Source organism: Colobus angolensis, unplaced genomic scaffold, assembly GCF_000951035.1.
Source record: "Colobus angolensis palliatus isolate OR3802 unplaced genomic scaffold, Cang.pa_1.0 Scaffold190, whole genome shotgun sequence".
NCBI lineage: Eukaryota > Metazoa > Chordata > Mammalia > Primates > Cercopithecidae > Colobus > Colobus angolensis.
In genome coordinates this window covers 988,323-1,010,975 of record NW_012115044.1, presented here as the reverse complement: position 1 = coordinate 1,010,975, position 22,653 = coordinate 988,323, and the positions used below count along the sequence as shown (strand labels likewise).

Here is a 22,653-nt window from a genome sequence, read left to right as displayed (position 1 = left end):
TTATAATGAAGAATATTGTTTAGTTTGTTAAAACAAGAATATAAACTAATACCCTGTTTGGAAAACATTTCTGGCCAAATGGACAATTTCTAAGAATTCTAGTAGATGCTTTCTTATGTTATTGGTCTTTTCATTGATATATCCTCTTTCCCTATAACCTCTCAAAAGTAGAGGTTATGTCAAACAATTTTGTGCAGAGTCCCCAAATTGAAACGCAGTGATGGTTGCTTAGTAAATGCTGAAATGAAGAAAGCTAAGTATTTTTATAGAGAAAGAAGCAGTAAATATTTGCCTGATAAATCTGGCACATCCTTGAAACTGGTCATCAGGCATCCTCCATATTTCCCAAGAAGTCACTTTCTATGAGGTTACTTTTTGTTTTAATGCTCCCCACACTCAATGCCACGGTCAGATTTACCATTCCCATTTATGAGACCTATTCCCTTCTCTCAGGAGGCTCACAGTCTAGGGGAAAAAGGTAAACTGGTAATTATGATATAGTGTGTTGGGAGTTTTGGCTGAAGAAAGCATAGATTGCTTTAGGAAGACAGTGGATGGGCAGTTACATTTAGGTAGAGGGATTCATAATAGGACGGCTTCCTGAGAGAGGTGACAACCGAAGTAGTTAGGCAGAAAGAAGGCAGAAAAGAGAGATAGATAAATTAGTATTAGGTTGGTGCAAAAGTTATTGCAGTTTTTGGCTATGAAAAGCAATGATAAAAACCGCAACTACTTTTGCACCAACCCAATGTGAACATAGATAGGAAACTATGAAATGGCATGGTTGGTGTCAAGGCCAAAAGCTGAAAGTAATTTGATCTAGAAGGAATGTAAAGTTTGCTGAAAAGAGAGAAGATACAGGCAAGGACTAGGTCTCAGTGATTTCCTTAGACTAGGATCGTGAGTAAAGTACTGCTTTGGGACATTCTTACGGTCAGTAGACCTTGTCTAATTTGCTGTCAAGTGCATGTAGTGGAAGATTATAGGCAGCCTGAACATCTAGTCTCTCTAGACTCACCAGAGCCCCAAAGTGGTCAGTGGTAGTAGCCCAGCTGATTTTGTTGTTTTTAGCTGTCTTATTCTCAGGGACCAGAGACTCCATCCCATCTTCATGGAATCTCTCACGTTCACTTGTGTAGGGCACTGGTGGTGTTATAAACGGTAATGAATTACATGGTTGGTATTTTGAGCTCCAAGACACCTTGTCAGGGGGAGTCATGTTGGAGACAGGTTTTCAAGCTTCTCAAACAAGCCCCTTGGTTCATGTCATAGATGTGACTTACTCCAGCTCCCCATGGGACTGGTGGCTTACAATGAGAATGAAGTATTTTAGTTTAAGTTGGGAGGCTGAGAATGCCTCGTTTGCATGATTGAATATTCCTTGTCATTATTAGCATAAAGGAATTGTGTTTTGTCTCTTCCCTTCCATTAAGACAACAGTTCCTATATTTGTTTTTAATAAGTGTGAGGGGAAAATCGGAGGAGAGGGCTGTCAGTGTTAGATATTAGAAACACTAGTGCTAATGGATGGTGATTTTCCTAATGTTTCCACTGCAGTGTCAAAAACGGTATTTCTCTGCCTGGCACAAGCTGATTCTTGATCATAGGATTAAGCTGGGGAAAGCTGGGACCCTGTCTGACTGGAAGATTCAGCTGAAGGTCCTGCGGGCCTGGAGAGACTACACAAGATCCCAGAAGTTGGAGCGGGAGACTCAAGCCTTGGAAAATGATCTTAGGGAAGAAAACAGGTATCATTATTTGTATTGTGAAAATCCCTCTAGTATGTTTATCTAGGATATTTTCCTCCTGAAGAATCCACAAATAAACTTTACACATGCTGACTAGAGTAATCTTATCCACTTATAAAATATGGAAATCACAGTTTTTCTCTGTTACATCTCAAACTAGAAAATTTTAACTGAAAATTATAAGTAAACAAAATTATTTAAATATGCTAGCCAGGAGCAGTGGAGTGTGCCTGTAATCCCAGCTACTCAGAAGGCTAAGGCAGGAGGATCATTTGAGCCTAGGAGTTCAAGACCAGCCTGGGGAATGTAGTGAGACCCTGTCTCCAATAAACTAAACTAAACTAAACTAAAATATACATTGTACATGATCTTCTTTCTTTAAGGGAAGCAAGTATTAGGATTTTCCCTTGCGTTCTGGTGTAGTAGCATTGTACCCTGGACCATCTTAGAATTCAAAAGAGGGTGTTTGGCTTATATGCCAATAATTCTCATTCATAGAAATCACTGTGTACACATAAAATGTTAATTAAGGACACAGAGAGCATCCATCTGGGAGGGCCAACCTGCCAAGAATGATTCCTCCCGCTCTACCATCTTTTGTTCCACACCTTATTTAAAGGTTTTTTGACACCTTTATAACAGCTCCTTCTTATGCTTGTGAATGACACAGAATTCTGTCTTCAAATGAGGCTTTCTTTATTCCATCATATTAAAATCAAATACTTTTCTTCTTATTATTTACAAGTTCAAGTTTGCATTCTTGAATCAAAATCACAGATGTAAAAGAAACCATTTGGTTTTTTGTTTGTTTGTTTTTCTTTATTTCTTCTTAAAAAAAAGTGATAAATGATGTGCAGAATGTGTAGGTTTGTTACATAGGTACACGTGTACCATGGTGGTTTGCTGTACCTATTGACCCATCCTCTAAGTTTCTTCCCCTCATCCTCCACCCCTCAATAGGCCCTGGTGTGTGCTGTTCCCCTCTCTGTGTCCATGTGAAGGAACCATTTGTTTACTTAGGAGTTGGGGAGAAATCCATGTTTTTATATGTAATCACTTCTCTACTGGCAGTTCTGTCATTCATTCAGGATGAAAAATCGCATAAATGATAAATGCAAGTATTTTTACATAGAAGGGCATGGTGCCCCTTAAAGTTGAGTAATCCTGTGATACCATCAGGCCTGGAGACTAGTGCATGGTCCCTTATCCTCAAAGAACTCACAGATGAATAGGCAAAACAAGATCTAGAGACTGTATAGGTATTGAGAAGTATTGTTAACTGAATAATACATCTCCATCTGCTACTGAGAACATGACAAGAATGTGTAGCTGTGGCTAAGGAGATTCCTAGAGTGCCAGGAAAGGCTTTATCAAGAAGATGGGTCTTGATCTGAGCTCTTCATGATCAATAGGATGTTCCTAGGTAGAGACAGGGATGATGATGGCATGAAGCACAGCCATCTGGATTGGCTGGAGATTATCAAGCATGTGGTCGTCAAGTATCAACTTCTGAATGGCCTCGAATGCCAGGACATAGAGTTAAGGTAGTCTTTGGTAAAAAAAAAAAAAAAAAAAAAAAAAAAAAAGTGAATCCTTAAAGGTTTTTTAAGCAGGAGGGTGACCTAGTCAATTTCCCTTTCCTATAATATGCTGGGAGAAATCTTTGGTGAAAAAAAAGAGGCCAACACATAGTTTGTTTCTAAAATCTGAGGACCTGGTGATTGATACAAGGAATTAGAATGATAGCTCACTCAGAAAGGAACAGCTGGCAGGATTTGTTGGATAAAGAAGGGAAACTGGGGTTGTAATGTGGATGTAGTGTGAATGCAGGCATAAAATGAGTGGACACTTGGATGTTGAAGTTAAAAGTGGCCTATGAGATTTACATGCTGGAAGAAACTTGTATAAGGAAAATCTGGAAAATTTAAGATTCCATTCCAATTAAACTGTTTAAATATAAAAGCACTAAATAGGGATTTCATAATAGCATAATGTGCCAATTTTTTAAAAAAGATCTTCTCAGAACTTTTTGTCTTGTGTCTGTGAATTATTTTCAAGTGACTATTTTTAAATGTTTAGAATGGATACTAAACATTTTTTAACTGACAGAGTTAGAAAATATTTAACTTATAATAATTTTTTACTATAAAGCTATAGAGCAAAAAAATCCCAGAGCAGAAAGGCACCTCAAGGATCATCTCATCCAGCCCCTCATTTTACAGATGATAAAAGTAAGGCCCAGAGACAGTAAATGACTCAAGGTCACAGAGCAAAGAGCAGCCTCAATGGACACCAAATCCATACCTGTTGAATAATAAGCAAGTCAGGGAACAAATGAAGAACTCAATTGCTTCCTCTCCTGCAATTTAACTTGATAGGGTTTTGAAGCATTCTTTCTAAATAGACAGCTCAGGGATAAGAGAGAGCATTTATTATCATGGTTACTCGTTGTAGAAACTTAGCTCTGACCAGATTGACCAAACACAGGTGATTCTGTGGTTCACTCACCTGGACATTGAAATTACTCATTATGTTCATTATTTAAATGTCAGTTGTGTCCTCATCCTCAGTTCCCTCACTGACGTGTGTGTTTGCCACCTAGATTTCCGCTCACTGGCCTGTCTGCCATGACAGGCCCAGACTTGTGGGCTTTTTTCTTTCCCCCCTTTTCTTTCTGTTCTTCCCACTTTCTCTCTGAAGCAACCACAAATCCCTCTCTTTTTAGTATTTATAATTTAGCAACCATCTTTCCTTATTGAGCCTGTGCTGGGTCTCACTTGCAATGCAAGGATTCATCCACTTTTTTCTTCTAAAAATGTGTCTTTCTTTTCCTAATAGGAATTGTGGTGACTCTATTTTTGTTCATCTTTATTATTTTAAAATAAGTTATGGTAATGATGTTATAAAATTTCCTTACAATATTGTGATGCCGCTTCAACATGAACAAATTTTCCAAACCCTGAGGATTTACTTAGTAATACAAGAAAATTCTAGTACACACACTAAATTAGGCCCTTTAAGATGGTGATATTGAAATTTAAACTGTATATTCAATTTTCTTAGCATGTTCACTTTTGAAAGTTGGTTCCAGATCTTCCATTCCTCCTCTCCCCCTTTCCGTCTGCATTTACAGCTAGCCCCAGACAAAACTGTGAAGAAACAGGGTTTGTTTTCAACATCTGCACCAAAATCTCACAAATCACTACCAAAAAACTTACGCATGTAAGTATGTATCCCAATAACTATGGAAAAATTAAAGTAAAATTTAAAAAAATCTCCTGCCAGTCCTTCCTGAGCCCCACTTCCCAGATTTCTCAATTCTTTCCTGGGGCACATCTCTGCCCTTCTCTGTATTAACTTCCACAGTCTTTAATCCTGCCCTCTCCTGCACCAGTGCCCCGGGCCTTTCCTGGAACATGCTTTTATCTCTTCCCTTTGTCCCTCAAGCCCTTTGTTCTTTGTTACTGTAATTCTCACTTGATATGTTATCCCTCCCGGGACATATATATTTTTTTAATTTTAACAGGCACTGTCTGGAAACAGTGCCCAAAGTGGGAGTGACAGAGATTTGAGGGTACTGTGGCAGGCCAGTGAGAAAAACTGGCCCTTTGGCATTCTTCAAACCATCTCATTTGTTTGTTCGTTCATTCGTTCATACTGTTTGATTGGGATAAATTAATTCAATCAACCAGCTTTACTGATGCTTACTGTATGCTAGATCCTCTCCTAAGTCCTGGGGATAGGATAGGGGAACAAAAGTATTTAACATTATTGCCTTCTAGTTTTTTTATCTAAATGGGGAAATTAAAATTGTACCCAAATATTTAACACAATTGCAACAGAAGACACCATAAGATAAATACTTAGGAGTGACATACACTTGGCTATCCTTCATTATAATCCCCTGAGGAGCTTTCTAGAAATAGAAATTCATGACCCCCACCTTCTGAAAAAGGCAGAATGTGGCTCACTAGAAAAGGGCATTTTTTAGTTTGGAGAAGAACTAATAAACTAGTACATAGGCAGGCTTGTGTAGGAACAGGTCAGGGTGAACCCACCAGGCTCACCTGGAGGCGGGGAGGAGAAGTGAGGCTGAATTGAAAACAGGCCATCAGATATTCTCATTTCCGGTACTCTGGATTTCAGTGTTCTTTTGGAAATCATTTACGGAGTGTGCCTGTTAATCATGTTCAATTGTCCTTCCCTCTGTTCACGTGGGTGTGCAGGTGAGCAGCCAGAAGCCGCATGGTATCTTCACCTGGTAGAGCTCCTGATCTGTCACACAGGCAGAGGACAAAGCTTTCATGGCCTGGCTCACTTTAAAACTTTTTAAAACAGAGTTTAAAACTTTAAAACTTTTTAAAACAAAGTTTTTATCTTCCATTTTGTCCCTGGGGGTACCTGGCACATTATTGAATGCATGAGCTTATTCGTTCCTACTCCTGCTGAACCTGCTCATCCCAAATGTAACTGTTCATGTCACTGCTTTTTTATGTTCTGCATCAGATTACAGCACTCAATCAGATCACCAGCTTGTGATATGTATCATTTTTCATTTGCTTTTAAAACATTCAAGACACTTTTCAGATATCTAGTAGTCTTGTCCTGAGATAGTGGGTATTACCTTACATGTGAATTGTGTTCTATATTTTCAGGGTTGTTTTAAATTGAATTAGATTCTCAGAAAAAAACTCTTATAGGATAGACAGCATAATAGGGCTTACTGACACCGTTTTTGAGGATGAATCTGGGGCATAGAAACTCACTTTCTGGCCCAGTGTCCCATATCTAGTCAGCATTCTTCTCCTGACTTGTAAGTTCCAAACATGCACCAGTCACTCGGTATCATTGAGTGTTCATCCTGGGCAGCAAGGTTCATACTTAAATTTCTACTCAAACCTTTTGTATTTCATATTCTTAGATAAGCAGAGACTGCCTTTCTCTGCATGCAGTTATATATCATTGTGATGGTCAATTTATATACTCTGGCTACAGATTCCCTGATTTCAGATTGCAAGGAAACTGGGATAGACTGCTTTTCATAAGGGAACTCTGCCCTTCCATTTATGATTATCTAGCACCTATGTCTGAAACCATTTCTTTAGGTGAGCATACCAAAGTAAGTTGCATCTGACTAAGGTGTAAGAAATTTAAGTGATTTTTCGCTTTTAGAAATATGTTTTTAGTGTCATCTTTTAAAAAGTATAGAAATTGGCTTATATGCAGCATTGTCACTCGGCTGAAGTGAGCTGCAAGAGAACAGGAGTGGAACGATCCTTATCTCTGGATCTCTGGCTTCTGTTCTTCTGCCTTTCTGCCTCAAACCACAAATACAGATATCATAACTACATTTTCTGTTTTTTCTTTTTGACTTTTTTTTTTTTGACAGAGGGTCTCACTCTGTCGCCCAGGCTGGAGTGCAGTGGCACAATCTCGGCTCACTGCAACTTCCACTTCCCAGGCTCAGGTGATCCCTCCGCTTCAGCCTCCCAAGTAGCTGGGACTACAGGCACTCACCACCACGCCCAGCTAATTTTTGTATTTTTTGTAGATATGAAGTTTCACTATGTGGCCCAAGTCTCAAATTCCTGGGCTCAAGTGATCCACTCACCTTGGCCTCCCAGATTCCTGTGATTACAGGCATCAGCCACTGCACCTGGCCAACTACGTTTTCATATCCCCACACAAATTATAGAGTGGGCTTTAAGCCCTATATTGAACATGCATTTTTTTACTCATTTTCTTACTTTTTTAGTCTTGTTATATTTACAGAAGTGTTTTCCTCTTTGCCTTTTCATAGTGTCCAAATAATCTCCTTGACAGTCAAAACACTAGTGCTGCTTTTGGCTGTTTGTGCTGTAAAAACAGGAAATTAATACATCAGGTAAATTTCACACTCCTCCTTCCAGAGCAGATTGATGGAAACTGAATTTCACATTAATCAGACACAGCAATGTACATCTTCTATCCTATAGAAATTTATGATTTTTACTCACTTGAATGAAGTGTTACAGAGTTTTTTTTGTTCACTATTTATACACTGATTTTTGGAGCTTTGTTCTTACCTGTGTTGCTATCTGATTTGTTATTGTTATTCCTTCGAAAATTTTTATTTCAAGATTATTCAGTCTCAGATATTTATTTACATAAAACACAAATAAATGTTTATTACCACCTATATTATACTTTTATTACAAAAACCATCAGTAAGTCAATCTCTAAGTATTTATTGGGTACCTATCAATGCATTAGAAGGAAATAATTAAATATAATGAAATATGCTGTTAGCAAGGTTGCTTATTTTTAAAAGAAATACAGAATAGATTAGAAATATCAGAGTATATCTCTTGTGGTAAGGGTAAATATTATTTGGTGAAACTTTTACACACACACACACATACACACACACAAACTTGTATATTGAGTCACAATGTGACATTTTTTCTTACTGTAGATTGCAGTCAGAAAAGGTTTAAAGGTTATATAAACATTTAAGAACTGTAGAAATGGTCTCCTGACTCACTGAGTTAAGAACTTTATGATTTGCTTGATATGACCCCAAAGAGTCCATGAGGAGAGTTAAGCATTATGTATGTTTAATGGATATGCAAATGGTATGATGGAGAACTTATATGAGTCACCTTTCCAAGATACAATCCAGTGTGTGTCTAAACAGTATTATGCTTTGAACCTCAAAGCGGATCCCTGATACCACATAATAAGTTCCACACTCACAGCTCAGTTCTTCAGGATAATAACCATTCACTTATAGATAGATCTCAGAGGCCTCTATGCTTGAATTCTCAACTGACTGCCACCAAATCTCCTAATGGAGATTCCCATTGGGAAGAAAATGAGGTTGGCTGTAATACCACATCCCAACCTCCCCTTAGTCATGTTCCCTAACATTTGTAAAGTTTCCAGGAATCAAAGTGAGCTCTTTCTTAGGAAGGTGTAGAAAATAAATGAGTTCCATGAGACCAGGGGCCTTGCCTTTGCCCTTCACACATCTAGTGCTTAGCAAGTACCTTCTTGGGGCAGACATGCATATTCAGTTCAAGGGTTTGGTAAATGAGTCCTACTCTTCAGCAGTCCTTTCCCTGGCCGATTCTTCTTTCACAAGATCAACCCTCAGAGTTTTACTTTGATTTTTGTAAGCCTTATACTTAAATTATTGACAATTTAACTTGTTAAGTGTTATAATTTTGTTCCTTTCTCTTTCTCCCAAACCTGTCTTTTTAAAATTTTCATGCATAGCTGAACCTCTCTCTCTCTCATGCATTCATCTTTTAAAAGTCATTACTTATATACCTCTTCTTTTTGCTCTTTCCCCTCCAAAAGCCTTCAGAAACTATGGTAATCAAACAAATTTAATATGCCTTTGTGACATGAGAGAACAGAACAGCTCCTCTTTCTTCTTGAAGGTAATCTGTTGAAGTGCTGACACCTTCTATGAGGAGATCCTTTGCACTGGGGAATTTATAAAGCAATTTCATTTAGCTTAATACAAAATGTTAAGCAAGAGCTAAGATGGAACATTTCTAGAACCCTTTTGGACTTATGTTTCGTTTATATTATCAGTTAACAAACTGTAAGTGGCTTCTTTGTTTTAATGGAAGTGCTTTGTTGCTTAGAAAACAACAGCTGGCCACTGAGCATAACCGGAAACAAGTTCTCCGACACTGCTTTACCGAATGGCAGAATTGGTGTGGCGCCGAGCTCCTGAAGAGAGAGCTGGCTCTCACAAAAGAGGAAAATAGGAAGAAGATGGATGCACTGCTGAAGGCAGCATCACTGGGGAAACTCAGTGCCAGTGAGTCATCAGGCATCAGTCTCCCCGAGGAGGCAGCAGCCGTGGTGGGTCCACCAGTAAGAAATGGACAGGTACATTGTTTTTCCTGCTTAGTCAACACTTGCATTTGAGGTTTGTGCTTTTATAGCTGGTATGTCAGTCGTTGTCAGATTGCCTTGTCTAGGCTATCAAAAGATTAGAGCTGTCTCAATGCACTACCTTTCAGGCAGTGTTTATTTCCTTGAATTGAATCTCCTTTTTATAATCATATGTAAACTTTGGCATCGTTGGAAGTTCGTAGGGATGTAATATCGAGAGGGCATTTAAAACAACTGAGTGAAATATTCCTTTAGGAACAGACAGATAAAGCACTGTCTGTAACCCTTGAACTCCTCTTTTTGATCATCAGACATTTCCTCTCCAAATGAATTTGTGACTTAGAAGAGGGGAAATTTTAAATTTTTCTTTTTCTAATAAGAAAAGTCATATGTACTAATTGTAGCAATTTGATAGAAAATCACAGAAAAACATCCTATAATTCTGTTATCTATAGATAATCACTAATAACATGTTAAAGTATAGCCATCTAGTCTTTAAGCATATGCAAATTTATCTCTTAATATTTTATTTAGCTTTTAAATGTTCTTTAGTCAGGCCATTGAGAAACTCTAGTCTGCCAAAATTCAGGAAAAGGAAGGCCATGTTTTTTTTCTTCTTAATACTAATACTGTTTTTCTAAAAAAAAAATTGCATTTTCACAATGTAACACAAGCATTTTCTGTCATTACATACACTTCTGCAATAGTAGTTCTCGACTGAGAGTATACCTCAGGATCACATCTACTAAAACAGAATTTCAGGTGTGGGGCAGCTCTGTTTTTTTAAGTTCCGCAAAGTGATTTTAAGTGATACACATCCCCTGTCTGAGGACTAGTATTCTGTGCCACCATTTTGTGATGGCTACATGATATTCTGTAATGAACCATAAGCTGGAATCTGTTTAGCTCCTCTATTACTGGAATTTAAGGTGTTTCCAGTTTGCTGCCATTGTGAACAGTGCTTCAGTGAACATCGTAGTAGCTAAATCTGCACATATCCATAATGCTTTACTTAGGATAATACGTAAAAATGGAATGCATGTTCTATTTTCATCTTATGATTGCTTCAACATTTGTATTTCTTTGACTACTAGTAAGGTTAAGCATTTTTATATTGAAAATATACGGTGCACCACATAGCAATGTTTTGGCTAATGACTGACCACATACACAGTGGTGGTCCCGTAAGATTATAATGGAGCCAAAAAGTTCCTCTTGCCTAGTGACTTCTTGATGATCTTGACCATGTGTAGTCCTAGGCTAATATGTGTGTTTGTATCTTAGTTTTTAACAAAAATGTGTTTAAAAATTTTTTTTAAAAACAACCACTTTGAAAACAGAAAAAAATGCTTATGGAATAAGTATATAAAGAAGGAAAATAGTTTTGTACAGCTGTGCAATATTTGTGTTTTAAGCTGTTACTTTATAAAAAGAGTCAAAAAGTTAATAATTTAAAAGTTTATAAAATAGAAAGTTAGAGTAAGCTAGGGTTAACTCATCACTGAAGAAAAAAATTATAATAAATTCACTGTAGCCTAAATATACAACGTCTATGAAGTCTGCACTAGTGTATAATAATGTCCTAGGCCTTCACATTGACTCATTCAGAGCAACTTCCAGTCCTGCAAGCACCATTCATGGTAAGTGTCCCCATACAGGTGTACATTTTTTATCTTGTCTACTGTTTTTACTGTACCTTTTCTATGTTCAGATATGCAAATACTTACCATGTGTTACAGTTGCCTACCGTATTCCATACAGCAACATCCTATCCTGGTTTGTAGACTAGGGGCAATAGGCTATACCATATAGCATAGATGTGCAGCAGACTATACCATCCTGTTTGTGTAAGTACACTCTACAGTGTTTACACAACAAAATCACCTGTTTCTCAGAACAAATCCCCATTATTCAGCAATGCATGACTGTATATATATCTATATATGGATGTAGAAAGATACAGATATATAGTGACTTGTCTCTTCATGCCCTTTGTCCATTTTTCTATTTGATATTTTTTTCTTATTTATTAAGAGTTCTTTATATTTTAAGATTATTGATGCTTTTATTATTATATATTGCAAACATTTTTTCCATTTTGTCATTTGTCTTTTTGGTTTAGTTATAGTGTTTGGTACTATACACAGTTGTTAAGTGTTTATAAAGTCAGTCCTGTCAGCTTTCTTCTTTTATCATTGCACTTGTCATGTTTAGAAAACCTTGTGGAGAAGATCTTCTACCCCCTCACCTCCACCCTCCACATAATGCTGTTAAGTACTTAATTCAGACATGTGACATTAAATTTGCACTGGAGGATCCCCAGCCTTGCTTTTTACCCTGATTACTGCTGGCAAGCAGGCTGGTTTTAATTTAAGCTTATTCTCTCAGAAAGGGAGGATCATGAAGATGCTTGTTGGGACTTATGTATAACATTTTCGTCCCTTCCACTAGGCAATGTATCTACCTTTATGGCAGATACTTTTTTCTCCATTGAGACCCAAGACAGACTTCTATCTTAAAAAACATCTGTATGGAACCTTTTACTTTACAAAGTGCCACTGTTCTGAAATGAAAAAAAAAAAAAAGTCAGCAGAAAGTATTTTTACCTGTGCAAAACAGAAAAATTACTATATATATATATGTATAGAGAGAGAGAGAGAGACTTAAGTAAAAAAAGCCTCCAAATCTCTGAAATCAAGAGCAAAAGACTTCATCAAGAAAGGATAATATCGTTAAAAATGGAGCAAATGAAAATAGAGGGCTACAATAGACCCTGTAGAGACTAAGTAAACTAATCTTTTTCCAGAATGTACAGCAAAACATGAACAAATGAATATATAAAATCTTCAGTTAGATGCTCATTAATTATACAATCATAGGAACTCATGTACTAAGAACACATAAACTGTACCTTGAATTTTTCCAAAATTATCAGTTAGCTAATAGGTGATTTTCTCTAATTAAGTCAGACCATTCACTCCTGCTCTATTATAGAGTGCAAGCTGTACCACTAAGCTTTTCCTTCATATTCTTTATTTTCATGTTAAAAAGTTACCATGATCCAAAAGAAACCCTGTCGCTTTACTGAGGGCTTTGACACAGTCTTGCTGGGTTAATAAGGTGTCATTACCACCAAGTTTAAAAGAACCTAAAACATATACCCTGCTTGATACTAAATTACTTAAGCAGGTATTCTCATTAATAAGTGTTCACTGACATTTCTGAAATAAAAGGTTACTTTTAAAAGTGTTTAACATGTCAGAGTTTCCATATACCACATCCTTCATTTCAGTTGACTCTACGGAAAGCATTTCTATAATCATGAAAAATATTTTTGAGTCCCTAAGGATGGCATCCTGTTAGAACAAGAAGCTTCTGATATTAGATAGCTCATAGCATTCTTCTCTTTAAGCCATTGCAGATGGCAGAATCAAAAACTTAGACCTTAGACCATGGAATCAAACCATTCTAGTAGAGACATTTTAACATGCCATTATTTTGGCCAAGATAACTGTTTCTGAATAAAAGTTCTTGTTTCCTTCCCTTCTGCATAGAACTTGTAATTGAATATGGTACCTCAGTTTATTAAATGGGATTTATGTAATAAAGCTTTGAGAACTAGTCATATGCTAATACAAAATATTATTAGGTAACATTTTCTTATGTAATGCAGATATTTGCCCAGCAATCCTGAGCTTCCAAATATTTCCCACCCATAGATAGTTCAGGAATAACTGGAGACGGTTAGCTAGGCTTTGACGGGACCTTGGTGCTGAAATAAATAAATATCCTGTACTATGGCATATGATTAATTTACTAGTGTCAGGAGAGGCATTGAAAGAACAGAGATATATTATTAATTTGTAAAGATTTTCTTTGGTTTTCAAATGTTCTTGAGAAAGAATATATCCTTTGCCACAACATCTTCAAATTTCCACTAAAATTCAGAGTCAATTTATGCATATTAAATTCCTGTTTTCTATATATATATAATACATATATATATTTTTCTGGAGTAACCTTGCCTAATTCACAAATGAACTGTCCAAAATAGATTTTTATAAGAGAACATTTTTGCTATTGCAAATGTCCTGACCCATGGCAATGTTTCATACAGCTGTAGCCACTCTCCCAGTTTTATTTTTTTTTTGAGACAGAGTCTCACTCTGTTGCCCAGGCTGGAGTGCAGTAGCACGATTTTGGCCCACTGCAACCTCCACTTCCCAGGTTCAAGCGATTTTCCTGCCTCAGCCTCCTGTAATCCTAGCTGGGATTACAGATGCGTACCATCATGCCCGGCTAATTTTTGTGTTTTTAATAGAGACAGGGTTTCACTATGTTGGCCAGGCTGGTCTCAGTCTCCTGACCTCAAGTGATCTGCCACCTTGGCCTCCCAACGCACTGGGACTATAGGTGTGAGCCACCATAGCCGGCCACTCTCCCAGTTTTCATGGTGAGCAGCAATGCATGTTTTAAGAGTGGTGGCCTCTGAGGTAGCCAAGCCAGGAGTACAGACCACCTTTACCTGCAATACATGGCAGTTATGCCATTAAACAAAACAATACTGACCTCATGAATGTTGAATTTCATCAGCACAGTCCTTTAAATCGTTGAATTATAACATGTTTCTCTCTCTCAGGTGACTGCTGTGCCCCCTTTGTGGGAAAAGCCTCCCTTGGGAAGCAGTGGTTGTATGCTCAGTCCTCCCCTAGGAAGAACAACAACAGGCAACTTGCAGGGTTCCCTTCAGAACGTCCCTTTGAGTGCACCTGGCAATAAGCAGCACAAGACCCTGGGTGCTGAACACTCTCAACTGCCTGGCAGCAACGAGACGGTCAGAACCACCAGCCAGAAAGCAGAACCGCTTTGCTTGGGTCATTTCCACAGCCGCCATGTCTTCCAGCAGCAGCTGATTGAGAAGCAAAAGAAGAAACTTCAGGAACAGCAGAAAACAATTCTCGAGCTGAAGAAAAACCAGCGGCTGGCAGAGGCTCAGTGGGCAGCAGAGCATGCCTCAGCAGTCACAGACGCACAGAGCCACCTGCTGTCAAAGCCCAGAGGAGAAGAGGAACCAAGAACCTGCCAGATGCTTGTGAAGTATGTCTGTTCTATCAGAACCCTCTGGACTCATTTTAAGGGGTTTTTCACTTGGGGCTCCTGAGCTGCTTTGTCCTGCTTCTGAGTTCCATGATCTTTCCTTTTCCTCGATTTTGTGCTCTCAAAGCAAAGAAGCCTATGTTGTGACTAGCATATGACAGGCATAGATAGTCAAGGATGCCTGTAAGGATCCGGTTATACAGTTAGCGTTTGGGTCATGGCTGCCTTTGAGGATCTCTGTTATTCTGCCAGTTAAACAGAAAAATGCTTTCTTGCTCTATTTCTGGGTTTCTAGCCATGTTAAGTGCTGAGAAGCCAAGTCAGACAACATCAGGTCCATATGGAGCAGCCCTTGGGCTGGCTTATTTCCTAGCTTAAATTTGTAGTTGTTAGGGATAAAACAAAACATCTTTGAGCCTCAAATAAGAGCCCAAATTTCTCAAAAGCCATTTAAGATGGTTTCGGATGTGCTTGAGACATACTCATTGCATGTGGTAAATGGTAGGATAAGATGTGGTGATACTTATGGATTTGAAGCATTAGGATGGGAGTCAGAGTACCTGACTCACTGTGTAGACTCATGCCGATCACGCAACCTTTCTGTATCTCATTACACACATTTATGGCGTGGATATGATATGTAGTTATCTCAGAGAATAGGGATTCATTAAGGTCTGTAAAAGGCTTTGAGCTTCTCAGGTCAAAGGACTTTGAAGGAAACTAGTTAGTAGTCTAAATTCTTTTCCTTTATTTTTCCCCTAGTTCACCTGTTGCTTCCTCTGGGACTGAAGGCAGTAGAAGTGACTCCCGAAATTCTCTTTCTGGACGCAAAAGGAAACCAAAGCAATTGATGACACCACATCCCATACTAAAAGGCAAGGCTGTCTCGGTGGTGCCTTGGTGGTTGTAATCTCCTCTCCTAGAGTAGAATATGTACACTGGTACTGAATTCTGACGACTCTGGAGGTTTTGAGACTTGACAGAACCTGACATCAAAAATCTCAGAACGGTAGACATGTGAGGAGTGGAGTACACCAGAGAGCCCCAGTACTTTTTTACTGCCCCTTTTGCCAACCTTTTTGGCATTCCCAACCAACACACACACACAGAAAAAACGTAGCTGAAAGGTGTATCATTTTTCCGTAATTTGAGATTTGGATTGTGAAAAAAAAAAGAGATAATTATACCAATGAGAAAGCTCTGAGTAGCTGCCAAGGACAAACACTGATAAAGGTCACCTGTCGTCGTACTTCGTTAATGTTCAAATATTGATCAGTTTACAGTAATCCAAGCTAAGTTATTATATCAGTTTATAATGTTATAACTTATTGATAGGACTTTAGTAATGAAACCTACAAACCAGATATCTTAATTTGATAACATTTTTGATGCACGTAGAAACCTTTATTTATTTGGTACAGGTAGGGTCTTCCTGTGTTACCCAGGCTGGTCTCAAACTCCTGACCTCAAGCAGTCCTCCCACCTCAACCTCCCTAAGTGTTGGGATTGTAGGCATGAACCACTGCACCTGGCCAGAAACCCTTATTTAAACTAAACTATATGAACAGAAGCATTCTTCAGAACGCACCTAGTGAATGTGCTCATTGTTTTTACTGTTACTTAGTCCTACACTCTACATGCGTTTGCATGTGGTGGTTGGCACTTTGACAATTGTATTGTGGTTTGTAAAATTTGATTTTTTACCTGTGACAAGATTGCTGGTTTAACAAGAAGTAATTGCAGATGAAGACACTGTGCCTGCAGTCAGTTCCTATTAATGAAGAAATTGGCAGTCTTTGCATTAACTGTCTGCCAGGACAGCAGTTTATGCTGGCTTTGCCTACCGTTAAGCTTGGTCAGGAAATGCCCAGTTAAGTGTGATTTTTTTTTTTTAATTATTGTTTGATCAAGGAGTTAGCTATTTTAGAAGCCCAGTCTACTTTCAAGTAGTCTTTTAATGATTAGATCTAGAAAAGATGGGCAAAGGGCATATTACCAGAGACTCTGCTTCTTAGGGGTCTCTTACATTAATCCCCTAGTCTATTTCTGCCTTCTGAGAGACAATTTCACTCTCGCCATCTGTGGCACTGCCATTCTTTTTCAGCAAAGCAGACACTTAATATCTGTAAGAAATAGCCTGGTGAGTTTTTTGTTTATTAATTCTTAAAACTTGGACTTAAATTCTTTTCTCTGTAATATGGCACAAGGAACTGAAAGTAACTGTTGGCTGGCTTAGGTGAGCAGAACTTGATACTCCTCCCATCCATGCCCCTCTTCCTATGAAAGCCCCAACTGATTACAGAGTCATATTATCAGACCATCTTGCACATTTGTTTCTTTTGGATCGATATTTAATAGACTGTCAAGAACAGGATTCTGACACTCAAATTCGTTCATATGCCAGTTCTCCAAATGCCTGGTACAATTCCATTTCCTGCCCATCTGTATATCCAGGCCTTAAAACTAGATTGAAATATCTTCATCGTGACCCCAAACTTTAGTTTGTTTGTTGTTGTTCTTATATATACAGACATATGTACAGTGACTTAAGAAAAATTAGCAGATTCAGTAGGATTTGAGGAATGATTCTACTCTCAAAGTATTTGTTAGGTGCAATTAAAGTTTCCTGCATTCATCAAATATATAATCAAATTATAATTCTGGTTTCTGCGTTTCATATACTAAAAGTCTATCATCAAGGCACATTATAAATCAGTAAATCATTTTTTATAAATCATAAATCATTTTTAATCATTTTTAATAAAAATATAAACAAAACAATTAATTTATAAATTGTTCCTCATTGCTGAGGATGGGATAGTAAGTCTTTAACCTGTAGAGTATATAAGTTCTATTTATCTCTACATATTTTCTGAGATTGTGAACTTTCAACTTACAAGAAAACCCTAATAATAACACTAAATTTTACTATGAAATGGAGGCATTTCTCTTGCAGTATTCCTCATATTTTTTTCAATATAAAAAATGTTAGAACTCTGTTACTATTTTCTAGCTATGGAAGAGAGAGCAATTCAACGGGCTGAACGTAGGCGGATCTTGGCAGAGAAGAAGAAAAAACAAGAAGAAGAAAAATTGGTAATAAATTCAAAATGCAAACTGAGTCCAAAAAAAAAACAGGATTTGTCTAGGTCTTTCTTAAAAAATGAAACCTCACTTTTTCAGAACCCTTGAGACAAGAGAGTTACATCAACTTTGGAAATGGTTTTTTGGCCTACTGGCCTGAATTCTTTGACAATTTTAGGAAAATAAGGGGGACAGAAACATCAACATCATTAACACAGCAGGAAAAAAATGTTATAAAAGTTGATGAGAGCCAGCAGATTAGAAGATTTACACATAAACAAGATTAGTGAATTATAGGCAGATGTCTGACCTAATGAATTTGCAAAGGGGGTTAGTTCTTATCTTCCAAAGTTTTGACCTAGACTATCCGAAGTAAATTTTGTAACTACCAAGAAAAAATAAACAGTTCTATCAGTTGGGGGTTTTCTGGTGAAATGAAAGAAAACCTTTTTCCCCCTAAACTGTTTCTAACTTGGAGTTAGTTTTTCACAGATGACAGTAAGAACTAAAAAGTCATCTAAGTCATCTTTTTTTTTTTTTTTCTGAGACAGAGTCTCGCTCTGTCGCCCAAGCTGGAGTGCAGTGGTGCGATCTCGGCTCACTGCAAGCTCCGCCCCCTGGGTTCACTCCATTCTCCTGCCTCAGCCTCCCGAGTAGCTGGGACTACAGGCGCCCGCCACCACGCCCGGCTAATTTTTTTGTGTGTTTTTAGTAGAGACGGGGTTTCACCGTGTTAGCCAGGATGGTCTCGATCTCCTGACCTCGTGATCCGCCCGTCTCGGCCTCCCAGAGTGCTGGGATTACAGGCGTGAGGCACCGTGCGCAAAGTCATAATTTTTAAATGAAAAATTAGTGATATTATTTATGATCAGTCTTACCTTCCCAAGTAGAAAAGGATTCTTTTGGAGAAACTTTTAAGTTACGTAACTGATGACATGTTGATTGAGTTTTCTACTTTTATCACCAAGTGCAGACTTATTCCAGAAATAGGACAGGCACTTTGGTAGATTGACTATCCTAAACATAAAAGATCACATTTCTGTTCAAATTGAGGGTTCTGATTTTTCTGGGTTCTAATCTCAATCAGGCCCAGTTAAAGGCCCAAGAGGAGGAACGTCAGAAAAGGGAGGCAGAAGAAAAGGAGGCACAGCTTGAAAGAAAACGAGAAGAGAAGAGACTGAAGAAAATGGTTAGTATTGTCTATTTGGTCAGTCCCTGTATCTTGAGGCTTGCTGTGTGTGATACTGTGGCCCTATCTATCCTCTTTAAGCCAGATCTATCTGGAATACTCTTCTCTCACCTTCACTTCTTTTCTCTATCTTATTTAGTGAAAAGCTACTCATTCTTCAGATCTCAGCTCAAACATGACTTTGTCCGGATTAGCCTTTCCTGCCCTGCCCATCCTCCTCTCCACTCAAAGTTAGGTAGGGTCCCCCTTTGTGGACTCTCATCAAGTATCTTCCCTTCAGAACATTTCTACATCCCCAACTAAACTGTAACCTCCATAAGAGTTAAGGGAACTGTCTGGTGTTGTTCACCATTGTATTGGCACCCAGCAGATACGTGTTTAATGAGTGAATAAATGAATTAACAAATGGAAGAGGAAGTGATAATACACATAGAAATAATAATACACACAGAAGAAATAAGAGAAAAAGCTCTTACTCTAAGGTTATTAAATTCTGCTTGGGAAGATAAGGCCCAAAAATACAAACCTGTCAGAGACACTGTAGTAGATTATTTGCCATCATGTGCTACATAGACCAAAAGAGATCAAAGGGCCAGACGTGGTGGCTCACACCTGTAATCCCAGCACTTTGGGAGGCTGAGGCAGGAGGATTGCTTGAGCCCAGAAGTTTGAGACTAACCTGGGCAAGATGGCAAGACCCTATCCTGACAAAAAAAAAAAAAAAAAATTTAATCATCTGGGAGCAGTGACACCTGCCTATAATCGCCAGCTACTTGGGAGGCTAAGGCAGGAGGAATCTTTGAGCCCAGAGTTCAAGGCAGCAGTGAGCTGTGATTGTGCCACTGACCTCCAACCTGGGCAACAAAGTAAGACTGTCTCTAAGAAAAAAAAAAAGAGAGAGAGAGAGGGAGGTCAAGAAAGTCATATAAGGTATGTTTCATGAAGAATTTGGAAAAATTAGAGGCATTTTCATGAAAAGGAAATTTGAATGGAGAATTGTATTAGTCAGGATTCTCCAGAAAAAGAGAACCAGTAGGACATATAGACAGAGGGAGACTTATTTTGAGAAATTGGCTCACGCAATTATGGAAGCTGAGAAGTCCCATGATCTGCCATCTGCCATCTGGAGACCCAAGAAACCCAGTGGTGTAATTCCAGTTCAAGTCTGAAGGCTCAGAATCAGGGGAGTTGATGGTGTAAATCTCAGTCAAAGAGCAAGAGAAGACCAATATCCCAGCTCCAGATGGCAGGCAGGAAGAAAAAGGGATGAATTCTTCCTTCCTTCTCCTTTTTGAAAGTTCTATTGAGGCCCTAAACAAATTGGATGATGCCCACCAACATTAGTGAGGGCAATCTGCTTTACTAAGGCCACCAACTCAAATGCTAATCTTATTGAGAGACATCCTTAAAGACACATCCAAAAATAATGTTTAATCTAGCACCCCATGGTATAGTCAAGTTGACACATAAAATTAGCCATCACAAGTCCACCCCTTGTCAACTTGGCACCCATGCACATCTCTGTAAACCATAGTTAATCTGCAAATAAAGACAATAGCACGATCACAATTCCACCTAACATGATACAACTATCCAGCATACAACTGAAAACATACTAAACCACTCCTCAGAAGAGAAGGTAAAGTCCTTGTGTGATGTTTACTCTTCTCCATGATATCCCATAACTTAAATACTTACATAGCATAAATGATGTAATGTTAGCAATACTTAAATACTATGATAGAAAGTTACATGACAAAAGAATAAGAGAAAAGAAAATGCACAAATGTATTCATAGCAAAATAAAAAGAAAATACTCATGACTATTACAGTTTTTGTTTCTACAGCTGGTTACATGGTTGTAACTGGTATTTATAAATACCTTCTTCCACTACCCCCCATATTCCCCTTGCCTTCAGCAAGCACCTCAGCTGCTTGTGATTCTCTACCCAACAGGTGACCCAAACCTTCATTCCTAAAGCCACAGCAACATTCATTGTCGTGCCTGGATTAGGTTGTAGTTTTCCATTTAGTCTAATTACAGGACAGTGTTAATACTAAGAGGCACCCTAACAAATCTCCTGTATTCCAAATGTATTCTTCCTTACCTTCATGTAGAGTAGTAGTTCAGTTCCCCCTTGGCAGGCAGGATCAGTCACCCCAAGCTATCCCCATAACTCCCTTCTTTGCCTGTTGATTCAGTGGCACAAGGAGCCCAAAGTGGCCAGGTAGCAGTCAACTTGCAGTTAAGTGGAATCATTATGTCTCTTGGTGAAAGCATTGTTCCCTCTGGAACTAAGACCTCTAGGCTAGTAAAGCATAAAATCATGGGAACAGGAAGACAAATTTTTGCTAGTGGTATTACTAAGAGTAATACTGTACCATTCTCATTTCCATCTCTTGATTCCTGGGCTCTTGAATCCTGGCTATCAGAGAAACCATGCCATGTATTGGATACTGTTTAAGAGGATGTACAGACTTCTGAAGAACCTTCCTGAGCCCTGCAAGGTATTGCCACCTAGCTGGTGCTATAACTAAGTCTTCAAAGGGCTATTCCAATGTTGGGTCAATCCACCTGGTTCTGGATGGTAGGGAACATAGTAGGGCCAATGAATTCCATGAGCATAGGCCCATTGCTATACTTTTTTGCTGTGAAGTGAGTTCTTTGGTTAGAAGCAACGGTGTGGAATACGATGACGGTAGATAAGGTGAATCTGTAAGTCCATAGATGGTAGTTTTAGCAGAATCATCGTATGCGGGGAAAGCAAATCCATATCAGGCTGTTCCAGTAAGTACAAAATGTTGCCCCTTCCTTAATGGAAGCAGTTCACTGTAATCAACCTGCCCCTGGGAAGCTTGCTGATCACCCTGGGGAATGGTGCCACATCAGGGACTCATTGTTAGTCTCTGCTGCTGGCAGATTGGGTACTCGGCAGTGCCTTTAGCCAGGTCAGCATCGGTGAGTGGAAGTCTGTGTTGCTGAGCCCATGCATAACCTCTATCTCTGCCGCCATGGCCATTTTGTTTATGAGCCCATTGGGCGATCTCAGGGGGTCAGAATCATCAGTATCACAGTCGTCCCCCTCCACAGTTTTTTCCACTGAAAGGTCTTCAGGGGCAGTAACACCAGTGGAGCTGTCATCTCCTATGATAGTGATGCTTTCTTCTTGAATACCTCTTGAAGGAATGCCTAAGGCTGTTTTACAGTTAACTTTTGTTTTCTTGTTTTGTTTTGTTTTGTTTTGAGGTGGAGTTTCACTCCTGTTGCCCAGGCTGGAGTGCAATGGTGCGATCTCGGCTCACTGCAACCTCCACCTCCCGGGTTCAAGTGATTCTCCTTCCTCAGCTTTCCGAGTAGCTGGGATTACGGTCATGCACCACCACGCTGGCTACTTTTTGTATTTTTATTAGAGATGGGGTTTCTCCATGTGGGTCAGGCTGGTCTCGAACTCTCTACCTCAGGTGATCCGCCCACCTCGACCTCCCAAAGTGCTGGGATTACAGGCGTGAGCCACCATGCCTGGCCAACTTTTTTTTTTAATAAGGAGTACAATCTAAAATAATGATAAAATGTATAGTGTCATTCTCAAGTATTATGTACTTCACATAATTGTATATGCTATACTTTTATATGACTGGCAGCAC

The 22,653-nt window shown here is 38.8% G+C and overlaps 2 protein-coding genes across 2 annotated transcripts in view; one reads left to right on the top strand and one right to left on the bottom strand.

The window, feature by feature from the left end:
- QTRTD1 (queuine tRNA-ribosyltransferase domain containing 1) overlaps positions 1–14,407 on the bottom strand; it is an 80,975-nt gene extending 66,568 nt beyond the window's left edge. The window contains exon 1 of the mRNA XM_011940586.1: positions 14,208–14,407. Coding sequence (XP_011795976.1) covers positions 14,208–14,228 — 21 coding nt within the window. The 5' untranslated portion in view covers positions 14,229–14,407. The remainder of the gene's footprint in view (positions 1–14,207) is intronic.
- KIAA1407 (KIAA1407 ortholog) overlaps positions 1–22,653 on the top strand; it is an 86,581-nt gene that overhangs the window by 31,421 nt on the left and 32,507 nt on the right. The window contains exons 8-13 of the mRNA XM_011940589.1: positions 1,558–1,748; positions 9,383–9,632; positions 14,278–14,735; positions 15,498–15,610; positions 17,749–17,831; positions 18,907–19,008. Of these exons, the coding sequence (XP_011795979.1) occupies positions 1,558–1,748; positions 9,383–9,632; positions 14,278–14,735; positions 15,498–15,610; positions 17,749–17,831; positions 18,907–19,008 (1,197 nt within the window). The remainder of the gene's footprint in view (positions 1–1,557; positions 1,749–9,382; positions 9,633–14,277; positions 14,736–15,497; positions 15,611–17,748; positions 17,832–18,906; positions 19,009–22,653) is intronic.